At 33.8% G+C, this 23,547-nt stretch overlaps 1 protein-coding gene across 1 annotated transcript in view; it reads left to right on the top strand.

Moving 5' to 3' along the window:
* Window positions 1-23,547, top strand: part of lrp1ba (low density lipoprotein receptor-related protein 1Ba) — a 297,751-nt gene that overhangs the window by 145,661 nt on the left and 128,543 nt on the right. The window contains exons 32-41 of the mRNA XM_067398603.1: window positions 1,788-1,937; window positions 10,758-10,898; window positions 12,679-12,804; window positions 12,936-13,067; window positions 15,264-15,398; window positions 15,511-15,640; window positions 17,545-17,671; window positions 17,814-17,965; window positions 18,242-18,366; window positions 18,781-19,152. Coding sequence (XP_067254704.1) covers window positions 1,788-1,937; window positions 10,758-10,898; window positions 12,679-12,804; window positions 12,936-13,067; window positions 15,264-15,398; window positions 15,511-15,640; window positions 17,545-17,671; window positions 17,814-17,965; window positions 18,242-18,366; window positions 18,781-19,152 — 1,590 coding nt within the window. The remainder of the gene's footprint in view (window positions 1-1,787; window positions 1,938-10,757; window positions 10,899-12,678; window positions 12,805-12,935; window positions 13,068-15,263; window positions 15,399-15,510; window positions 15,641-17,544; window positions 17,672-17,813; window positions 17,966-18,241; window positions 18,367-18,780; window positions 19,153-23,547) is intronic.

Here is a 23,547-nt window from a genome sequence, read left to right as displayed (position 1 = left end):
CATCAGTCACATGTATTCCTTTGTTTGAGTTTCCCGCCACTCATCTGTTTCCATGGACACTAACCATTCATCTCAGCTGCTCATCATTTAGTTCATCACCACTGTGTATTTAAGTTCTTCCCTGTTCATTCTCTGTTGTCGGTTGTTGTTTGTGTATGTGGTTACATGCTATTATGCCTTATCGCCTGATTGTGGAATTAAACCTTGTTACTGTTTTTGATTCTGCCTTTGTCTGTCTTCATCTTCTGAATTGCCAACACCTAAAGTATATATGCAGCAAAGCAGTTTATTTGATTTTGTAACAGAACTATTGTGGTGTGTGTGTGTGTGTGTGTGTGTGTGTTTTTTTCTTGTCTTTCATTTGCAAAAACCATAGAGTATTTGTTTTTTGTTTTGTTTTTTGTTTTATTTTGCTTTGCTTTGTCTTGTTTTTCATTTGCAAACATAACAGACTAAAGCATTAGCAACACTAGTTGTTTTTTTAAGCTTCCTTTGCTTTGGTTTTGGTTTTGCTTTGTGCTTTTGTTCTGGTTTGTTTTTTCTTTCATTTGCAAGCACCATAGAGTAAGGCGTTAGTAACACTAGCTGTTTTTCTTTGCTTTGATTTTAGTTTTTCTCTGTGCTGTTTTGTTTTCACTTGCAAAAACATTTAATGAAGCTATTGTTTTTGTTTTAAACAAATCTATTTAACATTAGCAAAATTACATGGCCATTTGTATGCACATGCCCATACTGTAACTGCGTGTGAGAATAAGGGCACCATTTACTCATTCTTCCTCTTCCTCTAGGCTGTGTCTTTAATTTGTAATTTGGTCTGAGAACTAAAGTAGCCCAAGGTATTATTGTTAGAGCTCTCTGAGATGTTCCTGGTTCTCCTCTCAGCTCATAATTAAAACAAAAATATCCCTCACACGCAGTACATGTGATTATGGCCTGAGCCAGATCTTAAGTAACAGCAGCTATCATTATGATGTGAAGGAGGGATTATTGCGAATGAAAGATATAAAAACGGAAAACAACCTTTTGAACTCTTTTTGTACACTATTTATGCTGTGCTGCAAATAAACATGCTTTGCCGTAGGGTAATTTCAGATTTCAAATAACTAGACACATTTTGTAAGCAACAATGCGTGTTGGTATTCATGAGATGAAACAGTTTTCAATTCTTTGTTATTTAAATCAGCCATGTTTAACAGAAACATCTCTTGGAAAAAAAAAAAAAAAAGATAAGTTAAATAATAAAGTTTGGGATAATTTTATTTACTCTGTTGTTAGCATCGAGTTAAAGGAATGTTCACAAAAAAATTAAGATTAAGAATATTATAATTTACATCATTCTAAACCCACATTGTCTCATATTTGAATGATTTTCTCTCTCAAGGCTTCATGTTTTTGATCAAATACAGTAAAACAATAATATTGTAAAATATGTATTATTACAATTTAAAATAAACATTTTCTGTTTGAATTTTATTCCTTTGATGGAAAAACTGAATTTTCAGCATCATTACCCAGTCTATTGTGTCACATGATCCCTCAGAAATCATTCTAAAATGATGATTTGATGCTGAAGAAACATTTATTACTGTGATAATCAATGGTGAAAACAGTTGTGCTGCTTAATTTAGAGAAAACTTACTCTCTGAGTAGTAGAAAGTTCAATAGAACAATAATTATGCTAATGAACAGCATATTAGCATATATGTATATATTATTTAAAATAATTGTTTTCATGTTTGAATGAATGATCCCATTACATGTTTTCATATCATCTTTGTGCCTTTTAGGGCTGTCGATTGACTACTCGGCCAACAAGCTGTACTGGATAAGTTCCGGAAATGGAACCATTAATAGGTGTAACCTGGATGGGAGTGGCCTGGACGTGATTGACAACTTAAAAAAAGAGCTACGTAAAGCCACGGCATTAGCAGTGATGGGTGAGTTAAGGCTGTTTTTCACTGTTTCCAGCATTAATTTAGTAAGGTTAATTATAACCGAGCAAATAATGGAGCTATTTAATTAGTACGGTGATAGACAGTATAAATGGTTTCTGAACAGAGGTGTATGAGTGATAAGGAATAGTGTTTATGCTGAAAGTGGGCTCCAGGGTTTTTGTTAAATCTTAATTGTAGAGCTGTTTTAGTACGCTGCAATTACAAATCAATTGAGGGAGATTGTTGTTTCCAAAGGGTTTGAATCAGAACACTGTTCGTGTTCTGACATGGGTTTTTTTTCTTGAACTTTGATGACTCACAACTTTTGATTTCACAGCTGTGTTTGCTGATTGTGGCAGCTCTGCCGGTTTTGAGACTTGGCCAAAGACAGATATGAATTTGTTCTGTCATCTTATGTGTGCCTTCTGACTCACGGTTGGTTTTCAGTACAAATCATAAAGATTTATTATGACTTTTGCATTAATTAATTTAACAGGTGCTTTTATCCAAGGGCGAATGAAAAAGTATTGGCAATAAAGATTTGATGATCCTTATTCTCTCTGTATAAAAGTGTCTGCTAAATGAGCAAATGTAAATGTAAAATGGTATTCAACTCATTTAACATGTGCAATATGGCTTATTCCTAAGTGACACTGACAATTCAGACACAAATAATGTAGGACGTACTTGATTTTATCCTTTTGGATTTGATTAGAGAGTGAAGATATGTTGGGAAATTATATTTTTGTGATACTCCTGGAATACTTTTATTGGTCAATCTGTGGTCAAATATATTCAAAAATGTATGTTTATTAGGGCTGCTAATAGTCGACTAATTGTTAGAAGAAGCTTAGTCGACAAAAATATTACTAGTTGGTAAGTTGCAGAAAAATTAAGTAATTAAATAAATAAATAAAAACCTGAAGTCACACAGTCCGTGAGGAACAGACCATTAATGTGGGGGGGGGGATGCATGACATGGAGGCGCCGGCGCAATCATTTGCATTTTTTCTGATAACAGCAGAAACAACTTAAAATACTTTTTTTTTTTTTTCTTTTTTAAATACATCATTCGAAACTGCAAAGGGTCCACTTTTATTTGTATAAACTCACAATAACAAGAAAATGTGCTTTTGTAAAATACAGAAAACAAACAGAATGCGCTTTCTGCCGTCTCGGTCTCCCTGAACTGGAGTGCGTCACATAAATGAATTGAAACTCAGTGTATAGGCTACTTGCCTCACAGACATGATAATATATATCTATAGAAAGCTTGAGATGTCTACTTTTAAATTAACCAATTCAAATAGAAAAGAAATACTCTCTGCTAATGTAATCCATATGAAAGGTGCATTTCTCTCTATAGGCTCGTTCACTATACTGTGGAGATGGCGAGGCAGCATCGTCAACTTCATCTTTGCAGCCAACATGGACTCAAAACCACTGGTCTATTAATAGTGATTCAGATGTCTCCTTTCTATTTTTTCTTTATGAGTGTGCCACAAAGTTTTAAGTACGGAATAGGCTAAATATTACACCTATATTAAATGCTCATTATGTTTAGTATTCTCCTCAGTATATATTTAAGTAATTAAATTGATATAAATGTGCGATTAGTCGACTAATGGCTTAAATTAATGACGAATAGTTGACTTGAAAAGTCTTTAGTCGTGGCAGCCCTAATATACTAGCATCAAAATTTTATTTTCACTTTGCTGACTACAAAGCTAGATGTTTTGTTTTTCTTTGTTTTTTTTTTTTTTTTTTTTTTTTTTTTGCTTTGCTTTGCATTTGTTTTGTTTTGTTTTGTTTTATTTTTTATTTTTTATTTTTTTAAAGCTGCAGTCTGCAACTTTTTTTGGTTAAAAATGATCCAAAATCAACTTTTGAACAAGTACATAACCAGCCAGTGTTCAAAACTATCTAATTATCTTCAGATTCATGACGGTTAGCTTGTAATAATGTTTTATAATAAGAGCGAACTGGCAGATTTCCGCGGGAAATTCAAGCATGCAGCAGTTCCTCTGTGCGTCATTACGTCACGTCCGTAAACAGAAAGGAGTCCCGTCGAGAGGCTCAGTTAAATCATGTGAGGAAGCTGCCGGTAGCAGCACGTTTATAGCCTTTTCTCACAGCAGCTGAAATAATTAAAATTATCATTTTGATGGCGGATTGTAATCCAGAAAGGTCCAAATGACAATCATCAGTGACAACTGGAGATTCACCCATGGTCAAAAAGCAAAAGACTTCAGACTGTGGAGTGGATACAGAAATTGAAATCTACAGGTAACGCTAATACACACTAAATACACAGTCACGCAGTGCTGATGTTGTTAACATTAACAATTTGAGAACAATATAACAGTAATAATAATTTGCACGGTTTGGTGTGATCATCGCTAAGCGATCGTTAGATTTAATCACCATTGGCAGCGGGATTTATTGTAGGCGTAATGCTTTTTTCCTCAGTTGGTCAAAACAAAAATGGCAGAAATGTTACTTACTTGTTCAGATGATATTTTCCAGTGAAAATTCTTATATTGGTCATACTTTCAAGACGTAGAGTCTGTGAAGTTCAGTATCCACACCGGTGTGGTGACTGACTGCAAACATTAGATTCATCCGCGCTGACAAGCTGTGTCGAGGTACAACGTATGTACAGATAACTGTTACGCTTATGACTGCAATCGCATGTTTCAAACAGAGATGGCGACAAAGAGGAAAAACTGCGGACAGCAGCTTTAACTTTGCTTTGTGTTACTTTGGGTAATCACAGACATGTTATTGAGTTCATGAAAGCAGCGATCTCATCATTGCAACTCAATTTCTGTACACTAACAAATGCTTTCATAGTAACTAACAGTGCAACGAGATTCGTTGAATCAAACAGGAGTTTTGGCGTGAGTCCAAAACTCAGTCTGATAAACTTGTGTTTCATTGACAGCTCCAGCGATTGCAAAGGGAGCGTTCTTTGATTGCTTTCTTTATATAATTTAATCACTGTCCAAATAACAGATTGTTTTTCATCCTACTAAGCGAAACAACGTGAAGTTGACCATTTAGTCAGTGGTTTGATTTACTGACACATAGACAAATCTGACTGTACATGAATCATTACATATCAGATGACACAGTTACTTACATGTTGTTGCTTTACTGTCGAGTCCATATCGTAAAAGTCCATATCAGTGCAAAGCCTGCGCTGAAATGCGGTTGATTTACCAAAGAAACCCTTTGAAATACCCAGTGAAATACCGAATACTAATAAATAAAGCTCAGCTGAGACATTCACATTGGTGAAAATAAATAACCGTATTCCTAGCATAAGGATCCTTTTAAAGGGAATGTTATTTTTTGTCCTGTTGTATTGCTCTTCTCTTCTCCTCATCTCACTAACACGCCAGTGGGCGGGGCTATAACAATGAAGTTTTCAGTTCTAAAACTTATAGGATATTCTTAAAGTATGATGACCTCTTATATATCAAACGCTCCAGGAAAAGCTGATTTCTCAATTCATGACCCCTTTAACATTTTTAATAAAAATACAGCTATTAGTCAATTTTGAAATTAAAATTAACTAAGATTTTTTTTTTTAAATATATAATTATTGATACTTCATGCTAACTAATGTTAATATAACTGTACTGTAAGGTGTTACTGGTTTATTCTACCATAAATGGGGAGTAAATGATATCTGAAAATATCATTTCAGAGATGGAAAATTTGTTATAATTTCATAAAATACTTTTTTTCCCCTCTCTCTGTAAACTGCATTGATGGATTGTGCACAATAAGATTAAGTAAGATTAAGTCTTTTTTGCCGAGAGCAGATAGTGTTTTAATTTCATTGTCTTTCTCTCACAAAAAGAAACTCAATGAAGCACTTGCCCGTTTTCCCCTTTTGTTTTCATCATTTTGTTTCTTCTGACCTGGTGCGTAAATCTGTTGAAAAGGGTTCTGGGAGCACAGTGCCCATTTTTCATCATTTGTCGATCGACGTTAATCTGTTTATGAGTGAAACAGCTGGTTCAAAACCAGAGGATCATCAGCTAAAGACATCAATTCTGCTGTTTGAAATATCTCACCTTCAGCTTTCAGGAGATAAAATGTCCTGACTTCCCAGGGAGAGAAGATCTGGAAGAATTTTAATTATGCCTAACTTATCATTATAGAGGTTTGTGGTATCCTGATAGGTATATACTGTGCGAGAACAGAAATTCAGCTGTATTTTGGGTAGATACTGCATCACTGGGCTGAGTGGACAGGACAGTTTCACGTTATTTAAAGACCAGGACTTTAACTTTTTCAAGGTTTTAAACATGTTTGTTCACTGTAAAAAATAAATAAATAAATAAAAAATCGAAGTTGTAAATAAAATAAAGTTTACTGGAGTACATTTTAATAGAAAACACTACTTCAGTCTTTCTAACTCAAAATTTCATGTTAAATTCAATGTGTAACTTGCTGTTTTTTTTTAATCGATTATGAAATTTACTAGCAATTAATTTAAATTAAGAAAATATTTATTATTAATAATAAATTGGTGCATTAATAAAAAATTTTTGATTATGAGTTTTTTTTTTTAAACAATGGCTTGAAATGTACCTTGAAATGTAATATAATATGACATATTGTTTGCATACAATTATACATTTGTGTATGCTAGTATTTTTGTGAGTACAGTATATGATTCACTGCAGTATCCAACCACAGGCATCACAACATGGTTGTATAATATATTAATAATTTTTTATTACATTTCCAACAACTAACATATTATACTGAAACAACTATATTGTGACATTTAATTTTAAAGCCATATAAATTATAACTCATTTAATTTAGCTTATTCCACCCACGCCTATTTCTCAGTAGGAGAGGCTGTGTAATATTTTGTACAATGAACCTAAGGTAAAAGATCTTGAATCTTGAGGACTGTGTAACAGATAAATCATCTACCTAGCCAAGTCCACCGCTAACTTTCATAAAATGCAATTCCAAACAATTTGATTAAACCCTGAAGAACAACCTGTTCTCGCTTCTACTGTATCATCTTCTCAAAGCCTCTCACAATCAGATACTGATGTCGGCAACTGCTAATACAATCACGCTGAACACTATCCCAGCAATCAGCAGCTATGGGTAATAGAGTGATGGCTGAAGATATGATGGCTATATACGAGCCATACTATATAACAGCGTAGTTATGTAGAGCCTTATATTAGAAGGCACATAAAAGTTATTGAATCAAACAAGATGGAAACAAAAAAAAAATTGTTGTGAAATCATACACCAGAGAAACTGGTGACAGAAACGCACTGGCTGTCATTTAAAGACACATTATTTCTCAGTCTCTCACTTTATTTCCACCTTTCTTTTTCCTTTCTGTTCTGTCAGATGAAACAACTGAGCCTTTTTCGATACATTCTGGGTTCTCGTCTCATGGCCATTTGATTATTACACTCGTTTGTTTAATATTAATGTCTAATTAACCCCGTTTTTTGCTAACCGTCCTGGGAGTAATAAAACAAGTATAGAGATAATGAATTATTAATGACTTCTCTTCTATTTTAATTTCTTTGTCATCTTTGTCTTTATATGGCATAGTCTATTCGTTCTTCCACTTGAAGAACTTCTGGACCTTATCTGAGAAATATTTAATGTGATGAATGAAAATGAGGGATAAAACTGACTTTACTTTTATATATGATCAAAGTCGTACAGATTCGGTGGATGAAAAGACATGATTTTATTAAATTTAAATCACAATATAGCTATTTTTTTTGCAGGAAGATTAATGAAATTAGCCCTTATAATAATGCCATTACAGTGTTGTGAAAAAGTAAGTGCACCCCCATTTGTTTCTTTCTGTATGTGGACTTATTGAATCTAGAACTTTATTTGAACTATATTGATGGCTGAACACCTTATAACTTAACAATTAACAATGAAAATTGGACTTCGGAATCTTTTATTCAACACAAATATGTACAGAATTCAGTGGTCTTATATTAAGTGAAATTCAGTGCACCCTTATTTAATGTTTTTAGCTCATTTGTACATTTAGTTCAGATTAGGCTATGAGGGATAGAAGTACAGTTTATTCAACAACTTTTATGTATGACGAACGTCTCAGTGGACAAAAAGACTTAAGCCTCCATTACACTAGATTTGATGTCATTATAACTCTATACAAATCACAATATAGCTATTTTTGCTGGAAAGTTAAAAAAAAAAGGTTAAATAAACCCCTGCCTGTGCAGTGCTGTGAAAATGTGCACCCCATTCAAAGGTCTATTTTTAATGTAAAATGTACTTATTGAAACTAGAACTTAATTTGAACCATTTTGATGTCTGAATGCCATAACAGTGAGAATTGGAATCTTTCATTCAACAAAAAATACACAAAAAATACACATAAATACACATAAATTCAATTGTCTTCTGTAATTTTCTGAATTTTCTTAAAAATAAGTGCACACTTATATTTAACTGTTTTAGTTCATTTTCATGATGTTTTCGGTATAATGGTACCATATTCTTGACCAAACGGTTTTCAGAGCTTTAAAAAAAGTGCAGCCTATTTAAAGGGTTAGTTTTCCCAAAAATGAAAATAATGTCATTTATTACTCACCCTCATATCATTCTACACCCGTAAGACCTTTGTTCATCTCTTTGAAACACAAATTAAGATATTTTTTGATGAAATCTGATGGCTCAGTGAGGCTTTTATTGCCAGCAATGTCACTGTCACCTCTCAAGATCCATAACGGTACGAAAAACATATTTAAAACAGTTCATGTGAGTTCAATGGTTCAACCTTAATATAATAAAGCGATGAGAATACTTTTTGTGCACCAAATAAAATAAAAAAAATAATGACTTTTCAACAATATCTAGTGATGGCCGATTTCAAAACACTGCTTCGGAGCTTTACGAATCTTTTGTTTTGAATCAATAGTTCGGAGAGCCAAAGTCACATGATTTCAACAGATTGGCAGTTTGATACGCAATCCAAAATCACTGATTTGAAACAAAAGATTCGTAAAGCTCAAGAGTGTTTTCAAATCGGCCATCACTAGATGTTTTTTTTTTTTTTGGCGCACAAAAAGTATTCTCATCGCTTTATAATATTGGTTATAAATATTATAGGTTGAACCACTGTACTCACATGTACTCATAAATATGTTTTTAGTACCTTTATGGATCTCGAGAGGTGACAGTGACATTACTGGCAATGAAGGCCTCACTGAGTCAACGGATTTCATCAAAAATATCTTAATTTGTGTTCTGAAGATGAACGAAGGTCTTACGGGTGTAGAACGGCATTAGGGTGAGTACTTAATGACAGAATTTTCATTTTTGGGTGAACTAACCCTTTAATGATGTTGTGCTAATTTGCACTTGATTGTAATTTTATATATATATATATATATATATATATATATATATATATATAATCTCTACAGGTTGACACATTTCCAGCCTTGTTTCATTTGCATCAAATTAAATAAAATCCTCCATTGAGGAACTTTCACCGTCATGGAGCATCTAAACGATCTTCCACTGTGCCCTACGTGAAGTATACACTGTTCTCCGTAATTCATTTTCCCTGGGTTTATGTCTGCCAATGGCTGATAGCTTCCGCTCAGACCGAGCGCTAAGAATAGTCCTGCTTGCCTTTGGCGTCTGTATGTAATCCATTCAGGGCTGCCAGGAGACTAAGATGCCGCTGCTCGCACCTATGGGATTCATAAGTGCTGAGAGGGTGGGTAGAACAGAGGTATGGTGGTATGGTTTGGCACCAAGGGACATCTCCTCCTTCAATTTAAGACACGACTCGCAAGTAATACGGGCAAAGAAGTGTGTAGCTCGTTGTGAGCAGTGCGGGTCACTGGGGAAAGCGATGTTAGGAGACTGCAGCATACTTCCATTCCTTTTTATGATGTGTAATCACAGAGGGTGTGTGAGCACTGAGTCTTGGATGTTTTTCTCTGTGTTGACCATTTCTTAAAGGCTGAGATGACACGCTATAGGGCTTAGTCCGCAGCAAAGAAATACAGCATGGATGAGGACACATCAGTAAAGTAGTTCAATTTCATCCTAGTTCAGTTTCAGAGAGGACAAGTATGTTTTATATAATAAATGCCAAGATGTACTACTTTTCCATGCGATCATAACCAATTATTTAAACAGCATTTTCTATTTCTTTTATAATTAAAATTAATGTTTTTATGACTCCTTATTAACTGAGAGGTCAAAAACATTTATTATGAATTGAATATTTATTTAAATAATATTTATTTTAATACATTTATTTGAAATCTATTAATTATTTATGAATATTTAAATGATACATAATAATATTTAATAATTAAATAATAATAATAATATTTACTAATAAATACTGTATAATACAATAAAATATAATTGTATTCTATTATTTTAAAATTAAAATATTGAATAAGAAATTATTTTTTGTTTTTCAAAAAGGTTTTCCTTTTGTCTTCCATTGGTTTGACAAACAGATAGTCCCGCCCCAAATTCATGCTATTGGTTGAGCCAATGTTATGTTAATCTTAAGTATTTTAAAATTGAAGAAAATTACCCACATGACATTGTAATTAAATTAGGGCAGGCAAAATGCTTATTCAGAAATATTTTTGAAAAACAAAATGGTGACATTTCTTTTATTTTCACATAAATTTTAACCTGAAATGTTGTTAAAAAAAAAAAGAAAGAAAAAAGTCAATGTGCATGTTTCTTGTTAACTAGAGATTTTAGTGATTTTCCAAGTGTTCAAAAACATATTTTTCTCTCCAGGTGGGAAGTTATGGTGGGCGGACGATGTTCTTGCTCAGCTGGGGATTATTAACAAGAGGGACGGAAAAAACCTGACGGTTCTTCGGAATAAGACCACAGGCGTGGTTCACATCAAAGTGTATGACAAAGACGGTCAGAAAGGTAAAAAGAAACATATCTCTGAATGTTTTGTCTCAAATAAAACTCAAAATTCACAAGAGTGATTAAGATCAAATCTGTTTTTCTTTTAAAGCAAAAAGAAAACCAGCAATATTAAAGGTTCCCACTCCTTTTAGTCACGGAATTCCCTTCATTGATTTTTTTAGACATGTTTCTAGAATTTTATGTACGGATAAATAGGGGTGAGCAATATACCAGTGGTCACGATTAACCGGTAGAAATTTGTCAGTTGGTTGAGATTTTGGATTATTGCCTCTATCGCAGTTATGCTCACATGACATTACTGTGCTGGGCCGTCACAAAACGTATTATTTGCATATGTTTTTAAGCATTGTGGTTTTAAAACAAGTGAAGCGCAATAGAACTCATTTTGCTATATGTGCATGCTGTCTGAAAAATTATTTTGTGCTCTCTGCTGTTCTGAGAGACGCATGCACATGAAGATGTGCATGCGTCTCTCACATGCTCTAAAATAATTTTCTTTTTGTCACCCACAATTGGGCTTGAACATTTAAATACACATACTTATGTGTCAAAATGACCGTCTTTGCAAGTATCCTCGTAAACACAGTCATTTAAATCTTAACTGAATCAGTATATTGGATCCGTGCATTCGGTCTTAAAGTGACTGCAGTCTAATATACCTGCTGTCGTCTGTGACATTAATGTTAATCAAACAACAAAAGAGAGAAAATCTCTCACTGATCTTGACTGAATCACTTTTGTAACTTTAATAAGAATAAATGTATATTTAATTTACACAGTGAAGACTATGCAGTTAAGTTATACATTAGATTAGTTTTCACAATTTATTTCTTATTTCTAGTGTTTGAAGTTTTTCAGGTAGGTCTGTTTTATTTGTCTTTGTTCTATTGTAGTTTGTTTTCCTATATGTTTGTAATTAGTTTCTTTGTTCTTTTATGTTGAACATTTTTCGTACTTAGTGTTTTGTGATATTTTAAAATTTAGTAATATCAAAAATAACTATATTGTGATATAAGATTTTGGTAATATTTCCAACCCCTCTATTTTATTTTTATTATTATTATTATTTACTTTTTAAAAAAATTTACTATTTAAAAAAAAAACAATTTGATTGTAAATTTATAAATGCATGACTTTTCCAGGCCTTAAAAAACAAACAAGCAAACAAAAAAAATCCCATGATATTTCCAAACTTGTCACGACCATGTGTGCTCTGACTTTTATTTTCATTAATGGCAATTAAAAAAAAACAAAAACATCCTTGTAATTTCTACAAGGTGAGGTTGACAACGACTTGGACAGCAGTTATGTTTCTACAGCCATACATTGTCAAAGCTCTTCGCTCTTTATGAATTATGGTGAGGGACATTCATATCACTGACAGGTCTATTAGCGGAGGAGTGCTTGATCCTCTCAGCGCTCTATTAGGATTAAAAAAACTGGCAATTAGAGGCTCTTTAAGGTAAATCTTTTTGCTTCCTTCTCAAATCTCCTCATACCAATTAGCTCCCTCATTTATCTCTCTGACACGGACCTCATGGGAACGGAGGCCCGTCTCATTACGCCACTTCAAATGAGCTAACTGGGGTGTTTCTGACAAGGTGTCCGAGGAACAAAGTCAAAGCGCTACCATTTTTTCTTTTCTTTTTGTGTTTGTGATGTTCCAGAAATTGGTTTAAGAAAGTACACAAGCTAGAAGGTTTTGACAGATTTGCATTAGATAAACCTGTTCGCCTTCACGAATGATGAGTGCGTTAATTAGTAATTGTATTTGTAGGTCGAAATCCTTGCATACCGAACAACGGCGGGTGTTCCCAGCTGTGCCTGCCCACCTCTGAATCCACTCGGACGTGTTCTTGTACTACAGGCTACAACCTTCGTCCTGACCGCTCTACCTGTGAAGGTATGACCATTAGTTCTAAGTGCACATATGTAATTAACCTTTGGATCGCAGAGGTATTCATTATTTTTAAGAACAGGGTTCATTTGATTTTTTTTTTTTTTTTTTTTTTTTTTGATTTGACTCTTTGGTAGGTCTTCAGTCTTTCCTGATGTACTCCGTTAATGAAGGTATAAGAGGACTGTCTCTTGATCCCAGTGATAGCTCAGAAGTTTTGATGCCGCTAACTGGCACTCTGTTCGCTGTGGGTCTGGACTATCATGCCGGTAAGTGCACTTTTATCTGTTGTCTTTGATTCTAAAAGAAAAAAAAAATATCTAAGACGAGAAAAAAAATAATTTTAATTAAATTATCATTAATTAAAATGATTAATTATTATATTTATTATTTTATATTATTAATTAATGGATGAATTATTAAATCACTAAGAAAAAAGTATTTTAATACTGATATTATATATATATATATATATATATATATACATACAGTGTCAGAGTTGTTTTAGTATTATGAATAAATACTATAATATATAAATATTTTGAATTAGTTTTCATTTTTTGTTTTTCATCTGATTTTATTTTTATTTCAGCTTTATTTCAGTTAAATTAGTTATTAAAAAAAAAATTAAACGAAATGCAATTTTTTAAAAAGTTTTTAAAATAAACAAAAGTTTTACTAATAAACATTTTTCAACTTAACTTTTGAACTTACTCATTCTATACACCTGTACTACAATTTAATATAATACAATTTAAATATAAATTCTGTTTATTTATATATATATATAGTCAAAAAAAAAAAAAAATCTGACATTTTTGATATTTTTGATAGCAAAATAAAGTAAACTCTGATATATTATACCCAAAAATTCATCATACAGGGAACTACCAGTAAAACGGATAAAAATGAAGTGTTATCTGACATAATTAAGATAAATATTTTTTTTCTGACAGTTTAACTCTGAGATCTTGTCATATTTTATATAAAAAAAATTAAACTATAGTGAATAAACTGTATTAATGAATGAAATGTTCAAGCTGTATATATATATATATATATATATATATATATATATATATATATATATATATATATATATATATATATATATATATATATATATATATATATATACAGATGTACTTTATATTGTTTTCCTCATTAAAACAGTTTAAAAAATGTTTTAAATAATGAAAACTCAGGTACTACTGGCTACAATTATGTATAATTGTTTGATTCTTCTAAAATGAGCTGTTATTTTTCTTTTCAAGCAATTAGGCGTTGCCATATCATGTGTACAACGATATATCACCCCTTGACATGGGGAAAAACATTCATTTGCAGGGAATCTGCCAGTAATTCGGACAGATTTATCTAGTGCAGTAATTGGACAGCTGTCTGCGCACTGAAACAGAAATGCCACTCTTTGCATCAGCGACAGACATTTCGCAGCTCTCCATTTGCATGATAGAGCAAATATTGGCATTGTATTGCATGTCTATATATTTTTTTTCCTTTTTGAGATGAGGTGAAGGGTGGCAACAGGCTGTTATGACAGATGGAAGATAATCGAAACAGATTAGCTGGACAGATGAGGCGATGTCTCATAACCATGCGAATGAGCTTCCATTGGAGTTTTTGTCAAAAGGGATACAGTATAATGTAAATTTTCGAGTGGGTGAGGAGCTGATGATGCACAAAGCTCCAGATAATGCTGTGCGGCCAAGTCAAAGCAATTTTCATGAAAGCATTTCGAAGGGAACCGGCCATGGAAGCCAGGACGGTCACGAGTACTTTGGACTTTTTTTTTTTTTTCGCCTCTGTTGTTTTGGAGAAGAGATGGTTTTGAATTAGATCAAAAAGGCAAAGACATTCAACCAGTAATAGCCAGACCTGTTTTTGTAGATAAAGCTTGGCATGTATATGTGGGTCTTCAAAAACAACATTTTTGGTGCCTTGTTTATTCCAAATTGGCTATCACTTCAAGAATGTGCACAGTCCTAAACTGCTGTGACATAAAAGGCAAAAAAAATGAAACATATAAATCCATTTCATTCTTATGAAAGCATTTTATTTTAAGAAATAGGTGTTGCTTGCATTTTTTGTTTAGAATATATTGTTTATTATAGTGACCTAAATCTAAAGTAATAAAAAAACACATTTTAGTTACTTACTAAATTAATGTTAACTGAAATAACTACGCCCTTGCACAGCTACTTTTTGAATGGACAACATTAGTGAGATGACAGGGAAGGTAATCTGAATGTCAAAATTAGCATGCAAAATTAAGTATACAGTATCAACCGATTCAGATAAACTTAATATCTGTCAGTAACCGATATGGAAACAATATATTGTGCATTTCTAAATAAACAGCCCCCCACTATAAGGTAGTCATGTAACTTAATAGCAGGAGGCTAAATAGTCTATGTTAGTAAAACGTTTGAATTATGGGCTTTTAGGAAATGACACATTGTACTGGACAGACATGGGCTCCAACAAAATCTCTAGATCCAGTCGAGATCAGACCTGGAGAGAGGACATCGTCACAAGCGGTCTTGCACGCGTTGAAGGACTTGCAGTGGACTGGATTGCAGGTGCGTCCATTTCTCTTCTTTTAGCATTTCTATGCTTTTCCAAATAGCCTTGATGTTGTCAGGCTTATTGTTTCTCTATTGGTTCAGGGTCTTTGTTGCTTTGCATCCAAAGGTAATATTTACTGGACGGACCATGGCTTAAATCTCATCGAGGTTGCTCGATTGAACGGTATGTACCGTGCTGTGGTGATATCTGATGGACTTGATCAACCCAGAGCAATTGCGGTACACCCGGTGAAAGGGTATGTATTTCACTGTGGTTTATTTTCCTCTACTGCCAAGCTTCAATTTCACCCAAGTGTGTTAACAGCATTTAAACAAATGACCTATGATCGTCTAGAGAACAGTTAGCTTGTGCAATTAACACCTCAAAGCTTGTTAACTGCAGATGTACGTCCTCCTTAAAGGCCTTATAATTTCCTTTGCATCTATTCTAAAATGAGAGGGCCATCATAATCTTGACCTTCTGTTTGTAAAGAGGTATCTCATTAAATACAGCTTTGTACTCTTGTAACTTGGTGTATAAACATTAAGCTTATTCAGATCCCTAATATCATGTGGCTTAATCTATTTTGGGGTAATATTCTGTCTAACATGCTCAAAAATTGGTAAGTGAAATTTGGTAGAAATAGAATTGTTTGTAGAAATAATTAGACTCAGATTTAAAACTTGCAGTTTTAAAATCAATATGGAATCGGAAGTGACTTTATTTCCAAATTCTTGTGAAATATTCATTGGTGCATGTTATTCCAAAGACATTTGTCCTTATAATCTGTCATCAAAATAATTAGCTTCACCTGTAAAGACTTTTCTTTTTTCTGATGTCACCAAGGACTCAATTTTCAACTTCTACCCTTCGAAGTCTGTCATATGGAGACAACTTTTAGGCCCGGTTTCACAGACAGGGCTTAGACTAAGCCAGGATTAGGCCTTAGTTCAATTAGGGCATTTAAGTATTTTTTATAAATGTTCACTAGACAAAACAATGGCACTGACATATTTTAAGATCTGTCAGTACAAGTTACTTTCATTTAAAACAGCTCAAACATGCATTTTAGTTTAGGACTAGCTTAAGCCTTGTCTGTGAAACTGGGGGATAATGATCTACTCAGTCCCTGAAAGATAAATCAAGTCATGCTCTACATTATGGGCCAGATTTACTAAACGGGGCAAATTAGTGTGAGAGAGCAATTCCACAAATGTGCCGATGGGAGTGGCAAGTTTTGCGTGTCAGCAGTAGATGGATTAAAGATTAAAGAACACAGACGCAGTCAGAATCATTTACATAATGACTAACGCAATATAATAAGAGCAGCGCAAATTAGTGTTGGGACACAAATAGGCAGAGCTGATGCTCTCATCAGGTGTGGGTCGACACAGGCGCAACTTGTTACAAGTAATCGGACAAACACGTACACATATAGGCCTAATATCATTTGCCAAGCCATGTTGGCCTATATAATATATATATATATATATATATATATATATATATATATATATATATATATATATATATATATATATATATATATATATATATCCACGTTTTCCACTGACATTCCAAAGAAATTAATATGAGTGGAAAATAATTGCTTCCTTCTGCCACGTGCTCTCTGTGCCATGCAGCCATGTCGCAAAATGAGTTAAAACATGTTTTTTTGGGCATTAAACAATGGCGCAAATACCAGACAATTGACGAGCACAAAGATTAGTAAATCACATTGTGTGTTTCATTTAAATACTCTCCTCCCATAAATTTTTGCGTCTGAAGGGAAACTCCTACAAATGCATATGTAATAAGCTCAGCCATAAAAACCCAGCCCATGCCTTTTTAGTGCTAATTTTGCACTGTGTGTCTTCCCAAGTAAATACAAATATGCACATTTTATGATTAGATAAAGTACAAAGTTGCACAAAAAAATGACCATGTACTATCTGATTTCACCTAAAAATGGGCTGCGAATGATAGGAAACTATAAAAACCCCTTCCTAATTAGGATTTCTGAACTTCTCAGAAGGAATTGATCACAGCATTATCCTTGTTTTCATTGTAACTAGAGATAGATCTTGGAGTTCAAGCTGTGAAAAGGTCAAAATTCCTCAAGAAGACTACTTAATCTTATTTTCCTTTTAATTCATGCAGGTTTCTCTTCTGGACAGAGTGGGGCCAGAGTCCTACCATCTCCAGGTCACGTCTCGATGGTTCGGAGCAATCCGTGCTTGTCAGCACTGGACTAGCAAGGCCCAATGGCGTCTCCATAGACTACCAGGTCTGCTTCCCCTACTTGGCTTGCAGGCTACAGTCCATGTTGATTTCATGGCTTAACTAGCAGTTTTAGGGCACTGAGAACATGTAACCCTTCATTTTTAATACAATAGATGCATGAAGTTTGTCTTCCAACTGTGCTGTAGGAAAATAAATTATACTGGTGTGACGCCCGCAACAACAAGATTGAAAGAATCAACCTTGAGCGGGGTGAGCAGAGGGAGATTGTGTTCTCATCGACTGGGGTGGATATGTTTTCCATAGCAGTCTTTGGGGCTTACCTCTTCTGGTCTGACAGGTAATTTATTTTTCCATGAATGTTACAGTCTCTACAAATGGCCCAAGAAAGCAGATATTGTCCCACTTTCCCTGCAAGGTCACAAAGCTAGTGCAAGAAGACACATTTGATTATTTTAAAATCTCCCGCAGTTCAATGTCATTCCAAGGATGGGTTACCTCACCTTCTGTTAGACCAGCTGTGTACTGTATTTTAATCAGATCTTTGGTTTTAATTAGTCGAGGGCCATTGATTAGCAAGTGTCATACTTGTGGTCTTGTGCCTCTGTGACGGTAGAGCCTACGCCAATGGATCCATCCGCCGTGCTTCCAAGAAAGATGCCGTGGACGTGTTGACTATCAGGAGCGGCTTGGGCGTCAGTCTGAAAGATGTGAAGGTCTTTAACCAGGATCGGGAGAAAGGTTGAGGTTTCACTTAATTTTCCTGTTCTTTGACCATTGCACCAGTGCACACAAGTACATTCATAAGTGTATCCTAGACAAAGCAGGGTGTCCATTTCAATCCCGCTCCAGGAAGGCCACCTAGCTCCAACCTTTTCCAACACCCCTACCTGGAATTTTCTAGCAAACCTGAAGATTAGCTGCTTTAGGGGTGTTTAATGACAGTAATAACAGTTCACCAAACATAAAATCCTAATGCTGTACTAAACCTGCGCGGCTTTCTTGAAATTTTTGAGTAAACTATTATTTGAACGTGTCTCATATTACCTTTGAATTTTGTTTGCATGCTGAAGCAGTTTGAAGCTATTGTTAGGCGATATCATTGATTTAGACACTTCGTAGGGAGCCTGATCTCTGATTTTCCGACTTACCCAGGTACGAACGCTTGCAGCAGAGCGAACGGAGGATGCCAGCAACTTTGTTTTTACTTGGGGAATAACCGAAAAACCTGTGCTTGTGCCCATGGATATCTTGCTCAGGATGGACTCAGGTGCAACAGGTACGAGGGTTACCTGCTCTACTCCGAGAGGACCATCTTGAGGAGTATTCATCTCTCGGATGAGAATAATCTCAACTCCCCCATCAGGGCGTATGAGAACCCGACTTATTTTAAGAACATTATAGCTTTGGCATTTGATCATCGGCAGAAAACGCATGGAACAAATCGGATTTTCTTCAGTGATGTTCATTATGGGAATATACAAGTTATCAATGACGACTGGACAGGTCAACGCGTCATTGCTGAGAGTAAGTAATTGTGTCTAATTGCATTGATGTGTGATTTAGTTGCATATGTCTTTATCAGTTGTGCTTCTTGAAACTAATCGGTTTTTTAGTTCTTTTGTCTGCTGACAATGTTTGATGTAACTTAAATGTTGTTTAGAAAACTAGTTACTACTGCAAATTAATGATTTTCAGACATCTTTGACTTTTTAGTTTTTTATCATGTTTGTGAGGTTGATGTATTTTAAATGAATTGGATGTTGGTTGAATGAATACGGTTGTTTGTCAACTTTTGGATATTTTTCTAGATCCCTTCTATTTAAACATCCAGCCTGATACTGTCCATAGTACTTTCGTAACACATTTATTTTATTTGCAATGCAGCTCATATTTGTAGAAGCATCACGGCCAATTAACTGTGGTGAAATGTAAATAAATTATCCGTACAGGGTACAGCCAATTACTCTGATAAAGCAGCAGCCCAGTAGCCGGCATTGAAATTCATACCTCATGTGATTTATCAGGCCCTAACCTTGTCAACATTAACACACGTCTCATTTAATCAGTATGCCATTAACCTGCAGAGCTGTCAGTTTACAGCTGTCGTGCTGAACGATAGCTTGCCTTAGAGGAATTGATATATTTGTCAAACGAGGCCGTGGATTGTTAGACCTGACCCTAGACACTAAGCTTTATGCTTTGTCGTGGATTTATGCTGATATATTGCAGACATGTATGTTGGCGTTCGGCTGATAAACAGCTTCTCTCTATCTTGTTTGAGAGCTGATAGATGCGAAGGAATGGGTGGTAGTTCTTTTAGTTGAACTGTCTTTTTTATAATTTATTATATTAGCTGATTTGTAATGATTTTACTTTCGTTTTAAGTTGCGTTTAAATAGAGAACTGACTTGTCAGGGTGAATCATAGAAACATGTCCTGGTGACGTTTTATCCCAAAATAATTTAAATGATAGTAAATGAGATACAAGAAATTATATTTTGCTTTTGCTTAAACATTATAATATAATATAATATAATATAATATAATATAATATAATATAATATAATATAATATAATATAATATATAATATAATATAATATATAATATAATATAATATAATATAATATAATATAATATAATTAATATAATATAATATAATATAATATAATATATTATATTATATTATATTATATTATATTATATTATATTATATTATATTATTTTTTACTGATTTTATGTTTTGGTAGAAAATATTTTCACTCAGAAATTGGTAATAAATTTCACAAATAATTACAAATAACTGGCAAGTAACTCATTGAACTAAATGTGAAATTTTTAAGTAGAAAGACTGAAATGATACTGTAAAACAATTTTTTTTACGAAAATAAATTATTATTTTTTTAAATGTATTTTTTTAAAGTTTACTTTTAGGATTGTACTGCTTTTATATTTGATATACATTTGTGTTGCTGGCAGTGTAATATTATATAGCATTTTGAATGTCATTTCTGAATATATATATATATATATAATTTTTAAAATAAACTTGCATTATTTTCTAATAAAATGTATATAACGTATTTAAGAGTTTAATCATCATTGAGAATACATAAGACACATTATAATAATGGGAATTTGGCAAGAATATGCTTAATTGTCATGAAAATAATGTCAATTCAGTGCTCCTAAAAGTAGGCTAAGAAATTTCTGTATGCACAATATAATTTATTTTTTATTTATTTATTTATATTTCTGTGTGAAATCTGACCTGGACATGTTTTTGTAGATTTCATCTGTCAGCTTTAACTGTGTGTTGCTCCAACAGCTCCCAAGACCAGCTTTTGTTGACAGGACAGTTTAAATCTGACAGATTGCTGCTTCTCCAAATCAAAGCCTGTTCAAGACCAGACATTTGCTTGACTGGCTGATTTTTACTCAGACCTCTATAGTTTCCACCAGTGCTGTTAACAACGCTCAAATCTTTTTATTGATAACAGCTCACCCTCAGTCAGCGTGAACTTTCGCAGACAGAGGAATCACACCTAATCTTTCTCGCATTTCATTTATACAACTGTCAGAACTGTTGTGCGTGCACCATGCTTCCCTCTTCCTGTGTTTGCAACAAAGCCTCGGGTTTCTTTTACACCTACATTGCACAACTTTTGTTCTTGAAATGTTTGAAGTTTTATAGCTATACTTTACTCGCAAATGAAAAATTTGTCATTATTTACTTATCCTCATGTTGTAAAACATGACTTGCTTTCTTCTGTGGATCACAAAAAAGAAATTTTAAAGAATGACTTAGTTGCTCGTTTCCATGCAGTTGCAATAAACGACTGTGGGTCCAATAGCCAAGTCTATTTTGATTTAAATACACAATAACTACACCTATTTATCATCAATAAATCCAATTTGTTTCAATATCATATATTTTAAATTAATATTGCTTGTAACACAACTAGCAGTATTTTAATGTATTGTTTACACATTGGACAAATATGCTGATTAAATATGATTAAATATGATTAAATATGATTATTTAAACAAAATAAGTTCTCATTTGTTAACATTAGTTAATGTATTAACTAACATGAAGTAACAATGAGCAATACATTTGTTACAGTATTTATTAATTTTTTTAATGTTAGCTAATAAAAATACTGCCATTCATTGTTTTTCCATGTTTAAAAGACATTTTATTCAACAAATCTTATTGCACTGTTAGTTACGATGAAAGCATTCGTTAGTGTGCATAAATTGAGTTGCAATGATGAGATCGCTGCTTTCATGAGCTCAGCAATATGGCTGTGATCGGCTGTTCATCTCTGCAACCTTTCATGCCACAATCTGAATATAATGCCATAGATCTAAATGTAATGCAACACTTTTCACGATAAGTAACATTTAGTAACCATTAGTTCACAGTGCATTTATTAACAAATACAACTTTTGATTTTAATAATGTATTCCAGTGAGCTGTTAACTGCTGCGTATGGATTGTGTCAGTGATTTGAACTCAAGATCTAGATCAGTCAGATTTATGAGCTAATCAGAATAATTTTGTGAATTAAATAAATTGATTAATTTAAAAGATCTGACTCAAAAAAATACTCTCTTGCCAAATGCTGTGAAAAAAAATGTCTTAAATTTTACATTTTTCAATCAAAACTATCATATGACATTCGAAGACTTGAAATATAGCGCACAAGTCTTCAACTTTCTCGCAGTTCAGAGTTTATAACTTGCAATTTTAAGATATAAACTAGACACGGCAGAAAAAAAGTCAGAATTGTGAGATTTAAAGTCGCAATTACCTTTATTTTTTTAATTAATGGTAGAAATAAGTTTCCATAGTAAACAGTGTCAGGTATACTAAAGTATCATTTAAGAGAGACATGTCTGGTTTATGAATTAAGAGAATGGGCATTGTAATTCAACCTGAATCTATGAGAGAATTTTAAAAAGAATTAAAGGTTTTACTTAGTCAAGACTCCACAAACGCATAAGATGCTGAGTCCTTCAAGGCTTTTTATTCATGTCTCTGAGGAAAATCAATTTGTGGGTCAGAGGTGAAGGAGTGTTACTGAGAGAGTATTGGCTCGAAGAGAGAGACGTTAGAAAGACAGCAAGAGTGAACAGTGCCAGAAGGGTTCAATACCACATGATCAGCCTTCAAGCCTTTAGAGAAAGACTGAGAGACAGCAATGCCAATTCTGCATCTCCACAGGGGGAAATCTGTCATTGTTAGCCAGAGGAAGGTGATGGATCGCAGACAGGGCCTGATGGCTTGACGCACATAGTATATACAGGAGATGTTTCCAAGGCAACACGCATGCCTCAGCGGTGTTACATAACTCTCGTTAGAGCCCGAAGTCTGTATATGCATGTATGTATGTTTCCTTGAGCTTTTGATATATAAGAGGAGCTTTTTTCGTACTATAAGAATATCCTGTAAGTTTCAGAACTGAAAACTTTCTGGTTAGTCCAATAAAAGCTTTCATTGACACCAGGCCCAGCGAACGACTGATCCTGGAATGTGCTTATCCATGACTTAGATAGCTGAAACATCGCCGCATGCAACAGTAGCCCCGTCCCACTGGCGTGTTAGTGAGATGAGGAGGAGAGAAGATACAGGACAAAAATAACATTACCTTAAAATAACATTAAAGGATCCTAATGCTAAGAATATGGCTATTTATTTTCAACAATGTGAATGTCTCAGTTGAGATTTATTTATTTGTATTTGGGATTTCACTGTGGATTTTGTGGACTTTGGTAAATCAATCACATTTCTGCACAGGCTTTGCAAACAGACTTTTACGATATGGGCTTGACAGTAATGCAACAACATGTAAGTAACTGTGTCAATTCTAATGCCTGATCTGATATGTAATGATTCATGTACAGTCAGATGTTTT

Source organism: Chanodichthys erythropterus, chromosome 10, assembly GCF_024489055.1.
Source record: "Chanodichthys erythropterus isolate Z2021 chromosome 10, ASM2448905v1, whole genome shotgun sequence".
Lineage (NCBI taxonomy): Eukaryota > Metazoa > Chordata > Actinopteri > Cypriniformes > Xenocyprididae > Chanodichthys > Chanodichthys erythropterus.
This window is presented reverse-complemented; position numbering and strand designations above follow the sequence as displayed.